The sequence below is a fragment of the Mastigoproctus giganteus genome, chromosome 6 (genome assembly GCF_048544385.1).
Source record: "Mastigoproctus giganteus isolate SK-2022 chromosome 6, ASM4854438v1, whole genome shotgun sequence".
In the NCBI taxonomy this organism is placed as follows: Eukaryota; Metazoa; Arthropoda; class Arachnida; order Uropygi; family Thelyphonidae; genus Mastigoproctus; species Mastigoproctus giganteus.
The window spans coordinates 73011610-73029587 of NC_143580.1; the positions used below are offsets into that span (position 1 = coordinate 73011610).

Below are 17978 nucleotides of genomic sequence, written 5' to 3' on the forward strand. Positions count from 1 at the left end.
GTTAGACAGATTATTAGATGAGATTGACAAATGATATAGGTAGGGTTTTTTTTTTTTTAATGCTGTTTAAGCTTGGATTATTTTCAACTAATAATATAAAGGGCCTTTGCCAGTTAGAGGCAAAGAGGTGGCTTTTCTGTTGTTAATAGCAGTGGATATCAGACATCTTCAATATTCTCTCAGCTTTGGAACCATCAGTTTAGGAAAGATGTGGACATGATGAAGAGGTAACAGAGAAGAGCTGTAAGATTAGTTATGGGCAATAGGGATTACTCATATCGAGCAAAACTTTCTGTTAGTTACCGTGTTTAGAAGCCAGATGTCTGCATGGTGATGTGATTTAGATTATTCAAGAGTTTAAATGGACTTAGTTTACTAAATGCTGTAATATCTACTGGTTTTCAAGTTACATAAATAAGAGAAAAAATTTTAATTGAGATAGGATAATTATGGAGATCAAAATATATATGAATCGAAGAAGGTGACACAAATTGTGTGTTCTCACTCTTTTTGTTTGTTTTTGTATCTTGTGATAATGCATAAGCTTTCCATGCATTGTTTTTCCTATTACCAATACTTGTTTATTTCCATAATTTTGAATTTTGCTTATCTTTAAAAATTTTTCAGCTATTATTTACCAGATACGGAGGATAGAATTAGATGATGGTAAAACACTTTATTGTCTGTGGGTGTCAAGAGATCCTGAAGAGGCTGGAGAAGGAGGACGTCCTTGTCGAAGCCTTACCCTAGCTTCTAGTCTTAATAGTACTGCAGGCCTTGGATTAGATGTGTCTACAAATTCATTAGGCCAGGTAAATTAGTCATTAAAAAGTAAAAGGAAATGAATGCATTAGTATGATATTTAGAGTATACTTTTAAAGTAGCATTAATAGTAGAAAATGATACAAGAAAGCAAGCTTATACAGCATTTGTAAAAAATAAATAAATAAAATAATAATAAAAAAAGGATGAAGAAAAGAAAAACCAATACTTCCCATATCACCTGTCCATCCTTTCTAATAGTTTGTCTAGTTCTACCTTGAATTTATTCAAACTACTCACTTGCACAATAATATCTGGTGTTGTTGTGAAATTTCCTCTCCCCTCCCCTTCTATAGGAAGTGGATGGTCTGTGACTCCAGTGAAGACTCAAAGTCGGGAATGGATGATGATGATATCAGATTGTAGTTCACACACATGGTGATCAGTTTTTGAGTGTCTATGAGGAAGAATGGGTTAGCATCAAGATCTTTCAGACTTTGAATATAAGGATAATTGTAGGGAAGACATGCAGGTGCCAGTATTTCAATAGCAGCCAACATGATTAAGTGCCCCCATTCTGTGATGTCACGCGTCTACTGTGACTTGCTCAAAAGTGCTGAACAACCAGCTAAAGGTCATGCATGGAACAGTCATGTGTGGTTGACGCTTGTGGTGAGTGTTGTGTATCTCTTCTCGTAACACATCTGACCACTCACTAAAACATAGGAATAGTAAAACCAGTATTTACGTGTACTGTACACGAGATATTAGCTCTTATGGCAGTCGACAGCCATCACAGATTCCCATGCCCACTACAAGACACAGAGAACTGTGCCTTGCATAGGGACTTCACATCAACACTGGACCACTGACATGTGAAAATCTGTCACCTGGTCTGATGAATCCTGTTTCCAATTCTGTCATGCTGATGGGTATATCTGCATTTGAAAAAAGCAACGAGGCCATGGCACCTGAATGCACTGTTGGTGTTTGGCAGGCTGGAGGCAATGATGTTATGGTTTTGGAACCGTTTTGGTGGCATATGCCTTGGGTGCTCTGATCATCATTAATCAATGGCTCGATGGAAACTGATACCATTCTGTTATCACTGATCAAGAAGGATGTAGAGCTGTTGGAACGAGTACGGAGAAGGGCAACAAGATTAGTAAATAGAACAAAGGATTGCTCTTACGAAGAAAGGCTTAAGTTTTGCAAATTACAGTGTCTGGAGACTAGGCACCAGCGAGGTGATCTGATAGAGGTATATAAAGCCTTGAATGGTTTGAGCATACTCAATGCTGATGGGATTCTTCCTCTTGCTCAGAATAATCACCTGAGAGGGCATAAATTCAAATTGAGGAAAGACAGATGTAGGACAGATGTTCGAAAATTTGCCTTTAACCAGTGGGTAGTTGGTTGGTGGAACGAACTTCCATCCTTTGTTGTGGAAGTTAATAGCCTAAATAAATTTAAGGCTCAGCTGGACAGGTATTTCGAACAAACGGAGTGGCAAAATGGGAGTGATGTGTTTTTTTTTTTTTTTTTTTTTGGCTGATGCTGCATAAGCTTGCTTTTTTGCATCATATGCCTCTACTAATGCTAATTTGACCTTTAATTTAATGTACGAAAGGAACAAAAATGAATGAATTATGAATTGAAAACAACTTATTGTATTATTGGAAAAAACACTGACTTATATTTGCCACATAAAAACATGCAAATTAACTTTAATTTCCTTAAAAGCTAAGTTTTCAAATTTTTAATTATGTATAGCAGTTTGTTCTTAAGAACAAGATTGCCTCAAGCATGTCCTCTTTCATTGATGCTTTCAAATCTAATTTAATGATTTGTAGAGCTGAAAATAAATGCTCTACACTGCTTGAGTTGGGGGCAATGCAAACACCAGTTGTGCAACATCTCGTATGATTTTAGGGTACTTTAATATTGCATCTTTTACTGACATCTTTGATTGACGGTCAATTTTTTCCACTTCAGTGAAGGACACATATTTCTAACTTGAATTTAGTCAATGTACTAATTGGAGTAACATGTGGTATGCCTTTTTCTAATTTCAGTCGACAGCCTTTCGAGCTATGCTGTTTTTCAATAATCTTTTCAAAGTCAAACTCAACTTCAGAATTAGTATTAGATAATAATGATGATGATGGTAGATTGCTTTGTATTTCATCTCCTGGGACTGGGCATTCTTTAGGGTTTCTTATTCTGAGTGCTATATCACATAAAGCTTCCTTTGCTCTGCTTTTTTGTCCATCTGTTAATAACTACTTCAATTTCCGCGGCGATGTTCTCTGGTTCCTAGAATCTCTCCTGTCGAAGAGGACCCTTGTTCTAAAGATCGGAACAAAGACCTTCACGCGCCACATAACTGCCGGTGTACCTCAAGGGGGGGGTCCTGTCTGGCATTCTCTTCTCAGCAATCATGGTGCCATTTGTGACCAATAAGTGCAATTGGATCACATATGCTGACGATGTCAAGCTCCTTACTAAAATATTGCCATCCAACTCGGCAGCCGAAATCACTCAGCAAATCACTAGCAAACTGTAGGACATGGCTGACTACCTCAATACCTTCAACCTCCAAATCAACCCCCTAAAATCAGCACACTTACTCTCTAAAGGGCAGCCCAACAACGTTGGAGCCTGTGCTTAACGGCTCCTCAGTTCCAAGTGTTCAAACACACAAAGATCTGGGGGTCGTCTTCGACTCCAAACTATCTTTCAACGATCACATAAACCTCATACAGTCGAGGCTGAACTCACTACGCTGGGTCGCCAAACAACAGCTGCTCCACACCACCGACCCACAACTGGTAAAAAGATACATCGTATCAATCCTTTACCCGACAATACTGTATGCTTCAGAGATATGGGCCTCGGCCGCCAAATCCAACATCAAAAGAATATTCTCTGCCGAATTCTGGCTTCTAAAATGGGCCAACAGCAAACTCCACCTTCCCCCAGCTCTCAGATCAACGCAGTTAGCAGAAGCTCTTCAATTACGCAGGCTCCGGTCCTACATCGCAGAAAGAAGGCTTCTGTTCACCATCAAGATGGCCACCGGTAAAATTACAGAGCCGAACTTCTGGGATCACTGCTCTTGACGCATTCCTCCCCCTTATCTCCGGTCTTCAGCACAGCTGCTAGCAAACCGTAACCGGCTAGTACTAACCGACAGATTCCTGCCAAAGCAAATGCTGCCCTCACTGCAAGCCATCAACGGGGACCTCCAAGAAGTGGTCAATAATAAAAAATACAGGAAGGGTATCCTCGTCGAACTGAAAATGTAAAACTGTGCTTTCTTAATAATCTGATGTAACTTATGTTTTTCTCATGTGTATCTCTTTTGTAAATATGTTTTGTTAACCCCTGGCACCACCATGCCGTGACGGGACTAATTGTATGTCTATCATTGCTGCAATTAAAGATTCTATTCTATTCTAAAATCTGTACTTGAGATCAACATAAATGCTTGCTAATATTACATAATTTCCCAATAAAGATTTTTCCTCAACTTCCATGGAGGCCATGACACCTTCATCTATGGGACCATATATCTTGGAGAAGCAGTAGATCAGAGGCTTCCATTCATTTAGGAACTGGCCAGGAGTCAACTCTTCACCTTGAATTTTCTTTGTAGTAGTAGTATGTGTTTGGTAAAGCAAGTTTTTAAGTTTCTGCACCTGGTCCCACAGTACTTCTGTTATTTGTAGTTCATGGTTGGCCATGTCAATAAGGATGTGGACATGTGTTGTGTCTTATATAAGGCAGCCCCTAAACGTTAGTTTATCTCAGCCATGTTTCTATGGGATGATATACAAAACTCTATGCAATGGCCAGAAATGAGTGTAGTACTATGTTTGCATAGTGTGTGTGTGTGTGTGTTGTTTAGTTGTTTCTGGCCATTTAGCTACCAAGAAGCAGCAGTCACCAGGAAGGCTGCTTCCCAGTACCCGCCCACACCATGAGTTCCAGTTAGCAGTCCATCATCATATATGTGCTACCCCACCTAGTAACTTGATCCAAAATTGCTATTTTTCCAGCACACCATTTAATTATTGCTTCTATTTTTGGCTTTCTAGCAGCTAGTACAACCTGTCTCACCTTACTGAACAGTTGCATGTTTGTTTCCTAAGCCATCACAAATTGCCAGTTGTAAAGTATGAACATCACAATGCATGTGTTGAACTCTCAAGAGGCTTGAAATTTTATCTATGATGGCATTTAAATCCAGTTCTGCTTCTACGCCATCATCAGGTTCTAATTCTGGAATCTCGCCACTTGATTCATCTCTTTCACTTTCATCATCTGTTATAAAATCACCCCTCTCTCTCTCTCTCTCTTGGTCTTTATTTAACTTCTCAGTGGTACTTGACAAGTTGGAGGCATTATCAGTCACAATGCACAGTACATGCTCTTTTCTTATTTCCAACTCTTGAAGAACACCTTTCACTTGTTGATGAAGATACAACACTGATTTTATTGGTCAAAATTTTACTAATTTTTGCTCCACAAGTTAAAATCTCACCATCAGTGTCATTCATTTGGCATGTGCAAATATATTATTTATCATTTTCAGTGACTGTAAAGTATCCAAATACATCAGACTTTGTTCTAGATCCTTTGTTCATTGTAGAGGGCTTCCACACATTTGACATTTTTTCAGAAATGTCAAATGTTGTAGTTCAGACTTCCTCCAACATGTGGTGGAACAGATTGTCCAGTAGTAGGCTGACAAGTTGAATGTAACAAAACCAGTTTCATTAATAGTGTTAATGTTCTGCGTCACAATTTTGCATTGGAGCAACAAAAGGATATCAAAGATTGTGTTAAACTGCCAAAATCTGCAACAGAAATGTATGGAATGTTGAAAACTGTTTATGGTGATCAAATGTGAAGTCGTGTCAGTGTTAATTATGTTTGAATGGTATAAACGATTCAAAGATGGAATGAGGATGGTCTCAATGACCCAAGGAGCCGGCATCTGTCAACCTCTTGAAATTAGGACAGAGTTGCGAAAGTTCAGGAAATGTGGCAAGAGATCATTATTTGACCCTCAGAATGATGACGGATGAGTTGGATATGAATAAAGAGATGATTTGTCAAATTCTTCATGAAAATTTGGGGAAAAGGAAGGCATGTGCAAAATTTGTGCCGCCTCACAAATGAGCAGAAGCAACAAAGAGTATCATCATGCGAAGACTTCATCCAGACTTGTCAAATCAATCCTAATTTCCTGAACTGTGTTGTCACTAGTGATGAGTGTTGGGTGAATCAACAATGATTCACAACAATGCCTCTGCCAATTCTGCACTTGTTGTGAAGACATTTCTGATGAAACGTGGCATTGTACAAATCAACCATCAAAAAACCCTACTCTAGCACCAGTGGACTTCTTCCTCTTTCCTGTGATGCAAATTGCTTTCAGGGAAAGAGATTTCAGGATGTTGATGACATAAAGAAAAACATAACCACCAAACTGAACATAATCTCCTTGGATGCCTTTGCTGGTTCTTTTCACAAACTTTTAGCATGGTGTAATAAGTGTGTTCAGTCAGGTGGTAATTACATTGTGCAAAAATAAAACTTATTTTCATCTCCTTTTTATTGCACCAGTCTAGAAACTTTATTGCTGCACCTCGTGTGTGTGTGTGTGTGTGGTTTTTGTTAAATAGAATAAGATGATAGAAGGAAAAGGGGGAAGTAGTTTAGTGCAGTCAAAGGCAGCAAGTGCAAAAACCAAGCAGAGCATGGACAATAAGGCAAAAACTGAAAGTGAGAGAGATAAAAGATAACTAATAAAGTATCTATAATAAGAAATAAATAATTACAAAATTGACAAAATACCTTTTTCTTTTTTATACCCCTTTATCTGTTTACTTCCTTTTCATGTTTCCACTTTTCCAAATATCAACAATCCACATTGAATTTTCAAAAGAATCATAAACATAGTCTACATGGGTAAAAAAAAAAAAGTAAAGTGCAGCCATTATCAACCCACTGCAGGATGGAAGCCTCCTCAACAATTCATGTTGAGGGAAAATGGACCATAATCTAACACGCTGGTCCAGTGTGGGTTGGCAGATCGACCGTATTCAGCAGTCAGGGGCTTGAACCCCGGTCTACTCAAAGAGCGTGTGCTACTGCACTCCCGCTCCTGCCCACTCGGCTAGACCCCAAGATCTAATTCCCTGGTTAGCCCCTTGTTTACCATTTGTAATACAGCTGAGTTGTGCTGGTCATGCAGGTGCATTCAGAAATATGTTTCCCAGTAGTGAAATAACAAAAACAACAGGCAATATTAGTGAAATTGCATAGTTAGGGAAAGAAGAGGTATCACGGCTCTGAAAAATTCGCTACAGATGGCAGTAATCAATGAGACACAAAGTTATATCTGTGTTATAACTTTTTGTAAAAAAAAAAAAAAAAGGATAGAAATAAATCAAAGGCAACTAGCTCTCAGTGCGAGCATTGGAGGGTGACTCTACAGTGTACAACAGTGGACATTTTCTGAAAACATTTGAGATTTCTTTAAAAACTGTCTTGCACTTAGAGTTGATAATGCACCTATTATAGCAGGTCTAAAAACTAGAGTAGCAACAGTAACAAGAGTTGAGCACTTGGTGGTAATAGGCTATCCTTGTCATCATATTAATTGTCTGCTGGAAAGGGAGCTGCATGCCTTCCTGTGAAAGAGGATGAATACATGGCAGCAATTTACTACCATTTAGAAGGAAATGCTAAAAGGAGAGATAGATTTCAACATCAACTGGTACATACCACTGATGTTGAAAAAGATTTTGAAACATGTGTATACATGTTGGCTATCTTCTGTTAAATCAGGGGCAATCTTGACAAGTCTATTTAAAGATTTAAAGAAGAGATTAGAAGTAGTCAGAAAAGTCTTATGAGCACTTTTCAGAATTACCAAATTCAAAATTACAACGAGTGACCAGTAGTGATTGGCACTGACTCATACCTAATCCAGTTCATGATACAAAAGAAGTTTTGAAAGAAGACAAATTAATGAACTTCCCAAGAAAAAGAATTTCAGAATCACAAACATCTGGTGAATAAATCTGATTATTCTAGGCTTGTCATCTTCATTTTTTTCTCCCTTTTAGCTTGAATAAAGAAGTTTGCATGTTTCTTTTATGAGGTTATGTCAGCCTCTGAAAATCCAAACATAGCTCTTCAATCCAATGTATCTGACCTCCATATAATGAGATCATTGCTCCTAGATATGTTCTTTATTTAGATCTTTCAGTTCCATTTTGGAAATTGACTACTATAGCAGAGTAAACCAGAATGGATGTTCTGACTTGGTCATAGGCCTGGCAGTGTTTTGAACAATCTAAAATGAGAAAAATCGTCTTTTTCTTTTCCTTGGTGAGGAAATACTTTATGCTTATGCAACTACGTAATGTGCATGTTCCCAATGAAAAATGATATTTTTATGAATGCTAAGGTAGCACAGATTTCATCAATTGGCATTGTATCATTTTCAAAAAAATTTTTGTGGACAAGTTTGCAGTTCTTATTGATGTCATTAAAGATAAAGAAATGATGAAGCAATAGATGTTTTGCAGCATCAGTTCTGTCATTTTCAGTTTGAGAACCTACCAGACACCATAATGAAAAATATTGATGCACAGTAGGGGAACTGACAAGTACACAAGAAAGCTTGAAATATAACAAATTGTTCCAAGTCATGTTTGGATTTTAAAAATTCCCCATAGCATCGTTGAGTGTGTAAGAATATTCATTCAGATCAGAAAAACCAAAACTGAGTTGAGATTTCTTTCTGGTGATGCTTTGGAAGTGCTCCTGGCAGCCAAGTCTAGAGAGCAGCAAGCCCATTATTATGAACAAAACTTTGAGTCAACATTTCTGAAGGCCAGCAAAGCTGCAACGGTCTTTCTTGAAGCAATCAAAATCAGTTGATGTTTAATAGGATATCTAAACAGAAACCCACAAACAAAAAAAATTGGATAAGCTCATTTTTGAAAGCATACTCTACTGGTAAACAATTCGATATAGTTGTATTTTTGTTGTATTTTGCAAGTGAAATTTAATATCTAGCAGTGTGTACTTTAAAAAATCTCCAGTTTTCCTCCTGTTTTGGTCCTAAAACCTCCTATTTTCCCCTGCTTACAAATAATAATTTCCAGTTTTTTGGAAGTCAAAAGTTGGCAGCTCTGCTATTTTAAGTATTGAGAACCTTTTCAGTGGGCATTTCAGCTCTATGCTCATCGGACAACTGCCAGCTTTAAAGTTTCTATAAGTGATGAATGATTGTAAAATTGATCAAGATGACATCAACAGGACAACCTGGTGCTGGACATCTTGCTGTTTTCTTCCTTTCAATCAGTAAATTGTTTAGATTGGGACTTTTTACATGGAAAGCCCACTTCTTTGAGAAGCTGTTGTAATACTCATGTCTAAAATCCAAATTTAACTATTTTCAAAATAGGGCAAATTTTCCTGATGATTAGTCTTATTTTCTGCACAACATAAAATTTGTGAATCTTTCTGTGAATGGCACATTTGTCAAAACATTTACCACTATTTTATTTATTTATTTATTTCTCTTTGCTTATCTTTCAGCATTGAAAATATAGTCCACTACACTTGCTTTACCACTGACATAGATACACTACACTCTTCAGGCATTTTAATTATTCTTGAAATAAATTTTTCATCTCTTCTTAATATTGTTACATTAAATAGAATTTCACATATCTGTCCTCGTAGTGGCCTACCTAAAACTAATTTTGATGTTCCAACCTTTTCTGTAAACATTATACTATAGCAGACAAAACCTTTTGCACATTTATGTACAATATCCAAACTGAAAATAAATATCCTGAAAGAGGCCTCTGAGGTCGGGAAAACTCATGTCTAAGAATATATAAATTCATACACCGACCATTGAATAAAATTTAAAATTTAATATGACTACAATTTTTACAAAAAAAAAAAAAAAATATATATATATATATATATATATTTACAATAAACTATTACGGAATGCTAAAAACTGTAATAAAAAGGTCATTTACAATAAAATTTGCTAAAATATAAAACATTAAAAGCGCTAAAAATCTGAAGCTTTCGGGAGCGTCAGCTCCCTTCTTCAACAGTGATATAACTTCCTGCAACATCTCCTTAAGTAGCAGGCTCACGGTACCTCCACACGTGGTATTTCTCCACGTGGTTCAATCGGCACATGGTCAGAACTGGAAGCGGAAATGTCTCGGGAACGTGGCAAAGAAAATCGTTCATCCGACCTTAATATAATTGTTTCAAAGATAGGATTAATACGTATACCTCTATCTCTGTTTATTGTATTCCTACTGGATGAACTAATCCGTAAACCCTCGAGCCATTTACGCTCCCAGTATCCATATGCACGATCCAAAATAATAGCGTCCTCCGGGGAGATTTTATGCTGCTTCTCCCAAAAATGTTCGGCCACAGCAGACTTGTTGTATTCAGCGGTTCTTATGGCATTTAAATGTTCCCCCAGACGATCCCTGAGCCGTCGTTTTGTTTCCCCCAAATAACACTCCCCACAATCCGGGCATTCTATTCTATAAACCACTCCACTACTAAGATCTTTTGGTAGGCGGTCTTTGACCTGAGACACAGCTGTGCACAGCCTCCGCCCAGGAAGCTGTACACAGCGTGTCCCATAACCCCGTAAAATTCTTGCTAGATGTTCAGTAAGGCCCGGATAGTAGGGGATGTATGCGGTGGCTACCGGAACGAACGACTCCCTACGTTCGGACACTCCTCTACTATATCTATCCAGGATCCTCTGGGGGTATCCGCACTTTCTAAGTTCTGCCGTGACACGATTAATTTCTTTTTCTTTATCCTCAGAAGTGGTACAGTGTGATCTTACTCTGTCAAATAAAGCTTTTGCAACACTATTCTTATATTGTCCAGCTTGTGCTGAATTGAAATGGGTGTATTGACCTCTACACATGGGTTTTTTAAAAACTGACGTCTTAAGTCTAAAACCCACCCTGGAGATCAATACATCCAAAAATGACAGGGTACCACCCGTTTCCACCTCTGAGGTAAATTGTATAAATTGGGAGAAGCTATTAAGCCAGCAAACGGCATCATCCTCCCTCCCCTTCTGGACCAGGGCAAAGGTATCATCAACATATCTTCTCCAATTCCTAATAGGAAATGAACACCCACTAAAAACCCTACTTTCCAACTCCTCCATGGCCAGATTGGCCACGGTGGCACTAATGGGTGAACCCATGGCAGTACCGCGAACCTGCTTATACATAGTTCCTTGAAACAACATGGTAATACTAGCTAGACATAATTCTACCCCGGTGCAAATGTCTTCCACACCGAGAAGTGATCTATTACCAAGGGAGGCATCCCTGGTCAATGCCATTTTTACACAATATACTGCATGACTAATAGGAATACATGTAAATAAAGATATAACGTCAAAAGAGATCATGCTCTCATCATCATTTATAGTCAAATTTCCCACAAAATTCACAAACTCTCTACTGTCTTTAACAACATATTCGGACTGCCCCACTATGGGTGCAATTAATTTAGCCAAGTACCCTGATAGCGCATAGGAAGGACTCCCTATAAATGAAACTATAGGTCTCAAGGGCACTTCTGCCTTATGAATTTTTGGCAGTCCGTAGAATCGCGGGAGTTGACTACCTGTAGTGTGTAATGACCAGTAAGTCTCCTTGGAAATCTTCTCCGTGTTCAACCAGGATTGTATCAGTTTATTGACTCGCTGTTCCAGCCCCACCAACGGGTTCCTTTGGATCACCTTATAAGTGTTATTATCTTGCAGAAGATCCAATGCCTTCTTATTATAATCTTCTGTATTCAGGACCACCGTTGATCTCCCTTTAATTGCTGGTAAAACAACTATTCCTTTGTCTCTTCTCAATTCCTCTAGAGCTCTCTTTTGACTAAGGCTGAGATTCGGGGGTGCCTTCCTCACCTGACTCAACACTGCAGCTGACTTCACCCGGATTTCATTAGCTAAAGGCTCAGGAAACTTATTAACGGCCCGTTCAATACCCATTGCTATCTCCGCAATGGGGGGGTTTCGAAGACACCAGAGTGAACTTGGGGCCTAAACTAAGGACTGCCTCCTGTTCTTTCGTGAGCTGTCTATTACTCAAATTATGTATAAAATGGGTGCTATTATCATATCGCTGTACCACATTTTCACTCACCAACCTATTAAACTTCATAATTTGTCTTTGTCTATATGACTCTGCTAGCTAGTACTACCATGTCTAGCTAGTACTACCATGTTGTTTCAAGGAACTATGTATAAGCAGGTTCGCGGTACTGCCATGGGTTCACCCATTAGTGCCACCGTGGCCAATCTGGCCATGGAGGAGTTGGAAAGTAGGGTTTTTAGTGGGTGTTCATTTCCTATTAGGAATTGGAGAAGATATGTTGATGATACCTTTGCCCTGGTCCAGAAGGGGAGGGAGGATGATGCCGTTTGCTGGCTTAATAGCTTCTCCCAATTTATACAATTTACCTCAGAGGTGGAAACGGGTGGTACCCTGTCATTTTTGGATGTATTGATCTCCAGGGTGGGTTTTAGACTTAAGACGTCAGTTTTTAAAAAACCCATGTGTAGAGGTCAATACACCCATTTCAATTCAGCACAAGCTGGACAATATAAGAATAGTGTTGCAAAAGCTTTATTTGACAGAGTAAGATCACACTGTACCACTTCTGAGGATAAAGAAAAAGAAATTAATCGTGTCACGGCAGAACTTAGAAAGTGCGGATACCCCCAGAGGATCCTGGATAGATATAGTTGAGGAGTGTCCGAACGTAGGGAGTCGTTCGTTCCGGTAGCCACCGCATACATCCCCTACTATCCGGGCCTTACTGAACATCTAGCAAGAATTTTACGGGGTTATGGGACACGCTGTGTACAGCTTCCTGGGCGGAGGCTGTGCACAGCTGTGTCTCAGGTCAAAGACCGCCTACCAAAAGATCTTAGTAGTGGAGTGGTTTATAGAATAGAATGCCCGGATTGTGGGGAGTGTTATTTGGGGGAAACAAAACGACGGCTCAGGGATCGTCTGGGGGAACATTTAAATGCCATAAGAACCGCTGAATACAACAAGTCTGCTGTGGCCGAACATTTTTGGGAGAAGCAGCATCAAATCTCCCCGGAGGACGCTATTATTTTGGATCGTGCACATGGATACTGGGAGCGTAAATGGCTCGAGGGTTTACGGATTAGTTCATCCAGTAGGAATACAATAAACAGAGATAGAGGTATACGTATTAATCCTATCTTTGAAACAATTATATTAAGGTCGGATGAACGATTTTCTTTGCCACGTTCCCGAGACATTTCCGCTTCCAGTTCTGACCATGTGCCGATTGAACCACGTGGAGAAATACCACGTGTGGAGGTACCGTGAGCCTGCTACTTAAGGAGATGTTGCAGGAAGTTATATCACTGTTGAAGAAGGGAGCTGACGCTCCCGAAAGCTTCAGATTTTTAGCGCTTTTAATGTTTTATATTTTAGCAAATTTTATTGTAAATGACCTTTTTATTACAGTTTTTAGCATTCCGTAATAGTTTATTGTAAATATATATATATATATTTTTTTTTTTTTTTGTAAAAATTGTAGTCATATTAAATTTTAAATTTTATTCAATGGTCGGTGTATGAATTTATATATTCTTAGACATGAAAATAAATAAACATTCCTACCTAAGTTGTTCTTAGCAAAACCACTTGAGTGATTCCTTTTATATAAGCCATCCCCCCCAAAGCTCTTTTCAAAGTGATCATGTGATAAACACTTCAAATTTTCATTTCTGATAAAAAAAAAAAAAAAAAAAATATATATATATATATATATATATATGTTCCAGTCTTTTCTTTACAACAGATTTCAATAAAGGGTGGATGAACAGTGAAAACAATTTAATTTTACAAAATGTCATTCTCTCAAAATACTAAAATGCATACATATGTTCTGTGCTCTCTCATATATGTAACCTCACACGTGTACATATGTGAGTAAGAGAGTCCACACATTCATAGATGACATGATACAAAGGTTGGCAGGGTTGTTAATGACAGTAATGGCAGTGTGCTACTACAACAGGATCTAGATAATTTGGGCAGATGGGCTAAGAAGTAGCAACTGAAGTTTAACCTTGACAAATGCAAAGTACTGCATATGGGTAGAAGTAACCCCAGAGAAATGTACCAACTGTGTGGTACTACACTTAAGGTGGTAGAAAATGAAAAAGACCTGGGAGTAATTGTGCAGTCAGATATGAAGTTTACTGAGCAATGCAGACAGGCTGCCAGGGCAGGTCATGGGGTTTTGTAAATGATATATAGGAATTTTGCTAGCAGGGAGAAGGAGGTGATTGTCCCTCTGTATAAGGCAATGGTCAGGCCACGCCTTGAGTACTGCGTACAGGTCTGGAGGCCTCATTTTAGGAAGGATGTAAATTTACTTGAGCATGTACAGAGAAGGGCAACAAGATTGGTGAGGGGAATGAAGGGATTCTCTTACCAAGAGAGACTTAAGTTCTGCAAATTGCAGTGGCTGGAGCCGACCGGGCTAGCCGAGTGGGTAAAGTACCTGCCCGGCAACTCAAAGGTCGCGGGTTCGATTCCCGCCTCGGGCTTGGATCAACGTACTGCAAAAACCTTGGGAGGTGCAATATGGCCACAGAAGCCGATGCGCCAACAACTACCAAATCAAAAAAAAAAAAAAAAAAAAAAAGCAGTGGCTGGAGACTAGGCACCTGCGCGGTGATCTGATTGAGGTGTATAAGGCTGTGAATGGGTTGTGCATGCTGAAATCTGATGGGATCCTTCCACTTGTTCAGATTACGAACCTAAGAGGGCATAAATTCAAATTAAGAAAGGACAGGTGTAGAATAGATGTGTGGAAATTTGCCTTTAGCCAGCGGGTGGTTAATTGCTGGAACAAACTTCCATCTGTCGTTGTGGAAGTTGATAGGTTGAATAAATTTGAGGAGGAACTGGACAGGCATTTGGAGGGAATGATGTGATTTTTTTTTTTTTTTTTTTTTTTTTTTTGGCTGATGCTGCATAAGCTCATACACTTGCTTTCTTGCATTACATGCCACTACTACTACTACATATAAACAGGCATATTCACACTAAAATGTCAAAACTTTTTTATTATATATGCTGTTAAAATGGAAGCGCATAAAAATCAATTTGGTGTATGAAGAGCTTCACCTGTATGTGTAGAGCACATAGAATGTAGATGCAGGATAGAATTTCTAAAATTTTTTTGTTTTGTCTGTCCTTATCTTTCCTAGCAGTACAGAATGTGGACATGTTTTCAGCCTTGTCAAAAAGATTCAAATGGAGTTCGTGCCATCCTTTTACTATAAAACATTAAGATCCATTTTAATTGTAAGATGCAGAACATTAGGTCTTTCCGTTAAGATTCAATGCTAATTTCCTGAAATCAGCAAAGAGGATCACTGCTGCTTGTTTAGATGTTAGTCTGTCAGCTTCATGAAGTGTTTCATGTTATGAGAGCAGGCAAAAAAAAAAAAATCTCATAATTGAAATGTTTTTTCAGATGTAACATATGCTACTGTAGTGGTAGATGACTTTCATCAACCGGTGAAATACCACCACTTTGCTTATTGGAGGCTTAAAGTGGTGAAACCCATGTTTAGTCTCTAGAGCAAAGTTTCCGGCATCCCCCTCCCCCCATACGTCTCCTCAACCCATGCACTGTACTAAAGTACTATAGGTTTTGATACCTTTTGTGTTTGGGATTTTCATAAAAAAAAAAAAAAAAAAAAGATTAGAACCTGTAACTGATTGGCAGTACTCATTATGGACTATGGATGAACACTTGCTATATGTGTTTAACACGTTCTTCTGAGATACACGGAGTGGGCCATGCTTGTCTTGTGAGAAATACTGCCATTTTCTTTAAACAGTGGTCTTTGCTTTTTCATTTGTTTAGTACATTCTTTGAAATGGAGTATTTGGTGGCCTAAAAAATACTCAATGTGCTGTGCTTTCTCTTGCTAGTACCCTTTCCACCAATTTATGTTATGTCTCATTGATATAATGCAATATGGTGATAAATCTTTTAACCTCTAAAATTGAGATGTGCTCGGTTTTTTCAGTTTTATTTACTGTATTTTATTTGTATCTATTGTGTAAAACTAGGAAAAACTTTATAGTTTTGAGAATTTTATGCAGAATGCTATGAACTTTTTATTTTATTTTATTACTTACCAGGAGAAAAGCATAGGAATTAATTATTCTAGTACAGAACCAATTGATATGGAATATATTGCTGGACCATTTGCAGAGAAGTATACTACACTGCAACAAATTGGAAAGGGTGCGTTTGGTTGTGTGAAAATGGCTTATTGTAATTGTGATGGGTTACTTGTAAGTATTGATTTTTTAAACCTAGAGTTTTGTTTTACAGGTACAATTTCATACCTTAATAATTATCAGTTTTTCTATAGTGATAAATGAATAAACATTTATTTCCAAGCAATAAGAAAATATTAATCTCACAAGATTGGTCCACTATGGTGATGTTATTTTCTGTGTGAAGATATGCCCTCTTATGGGTTTTGTAACAACATCTGAATTATCTGATTCTTGAAAATATTGATCAATTCAGATTTATGTTGATGGGTCCACTATTCCTTTTGATTGCCAAATGGGGACAAAGGTTGTATGAAAAATCATTTCCTTGTACATACTATGGCTAACTCTCACAAGTAGCCTTCTTCTGGACCATATGCATGCGATCTTGGGTAAATTTTTTCTGAGGAATTTGTAAAAATAGAAAACTGCATACATGAATATTAATTTTTTCCTGTTTTCAGTTTTCTGGCCAAACATTAGAGCAGGATTATTGTCAAGAATAAAATCAAAGTCAAAATTTGTATTGGGCAAAAAAAAAAAAAAAAAAGGTGGTGGGCATTTAAAATTTTTTAAAAAATAATATAATAAAAACTTTTCATTGCTCATTTTTCTCTTTGAAGTAATATCCTTTACTGTACAATATATGTATTTGATTAAGGTTTATCAACTTCTAATATCAAATTTTTGAAACTATCATAAATATAAAAATAGCTACTATTACTTATAAACACAGTTGAAAGATGGTTGGATGTCTCTATAGAGTTTTAAGAGAAACTGTAATGTGCAGGCATTTGTTCATACTTCATTGAACAAAATCTTCAAAATGTATATATACGCATGCATATTTGTGTAAGGGTTTAATAGTACCCCCTCAACATGGGCACCTGTACATGGTGATGGGACCATCCTGGGATCCAATACCCACAGCCTGGGTTCCAGGCTAATATCATAGGAATCTGGACATTTGTTATCCTGTGATCTGTGGAAATTCAAATAATCAGTCCTGGTGGTTGAGGGGACCCAGCTTGAACTCGTACTTTGGCTCTTGCTTCAAAACGTTGGGAGATACTGCGATGGCTTGCCTGAGATCAATTGGCTAGTGAATTCGTTTAACAACGGTCAACCATATTGATGCTGTCTGGCAGTGATCTGGCAATGATCATAATTTATTTAGAAGTGTTTTAAATATGCTTTTAATATTTACCTTTATTTATACAGTCGATTCCACTTGTTTGGGACACATCAGGACTAGTGCATTTTGGCCCGATTAAGCGGCTGCCCCAATTATCCGAAGTTTCATGTAAATAGTTAAAAATACAATGAATCCCTGCTTTACAATTGGTTCACTGTACAATCAAATCACGTTACAATGGAGTCACCATAGTAAAGTACCATTCACTATACGATGTGTAGTAATCGCCGGTCATTGTGATCACATTTGTGAATTGAATTTTAATTCTTTTAAACAGCAATTCTAATTAGCGAAAATAGGACGAATATTATCCACAGGCTATAAAAGTAAAGATATAGTAAGCACAAATTTACCCTTTATTATCTTGCCAATTAAAAAATGAAATGAAACATGAAAATCGGAAGTATATACGTGATAATCGGAATAATTAATGCGTACTGTAATATGTACGTACTAACTAGTTGACATTTCTGTTCACTGACATTTGTGGGTGGGGGTTAAAATTTAAAACAGTAAAAAGATAAACAATCAATAACAAAGAACACAGCACACACAAATTG

General features: G+C 37.9%; 1 protein-coding gene across 4 annotated transcripts in view; it reads left to right on the forward strand.

Annotated features, from left to right (window-relative positions):
- The window catches only part of Pask (PAS domain containing serine/threonine kinase), a 413885-nt gene that overhangs the window by 295294 nt on the left and 100613 nt on the right, over positions 1-17978 (forward strand). For all 4 annotated transcript variants that reach the window (XM_090376045.1, XM_090376047.1, XM_090376046.1 and 1 more), the window contains 2 exons: positions 628-812; positions 16083-16238. In XM_090376045.1, coding sequence (XP_090232171.1) covers positions 628-812; positions 16083-16238 — 341 coding nt within the window. The remainder of the gene's footprint in view (positions 1-627; positions 813-16082; positions 16239-17978) is intronic.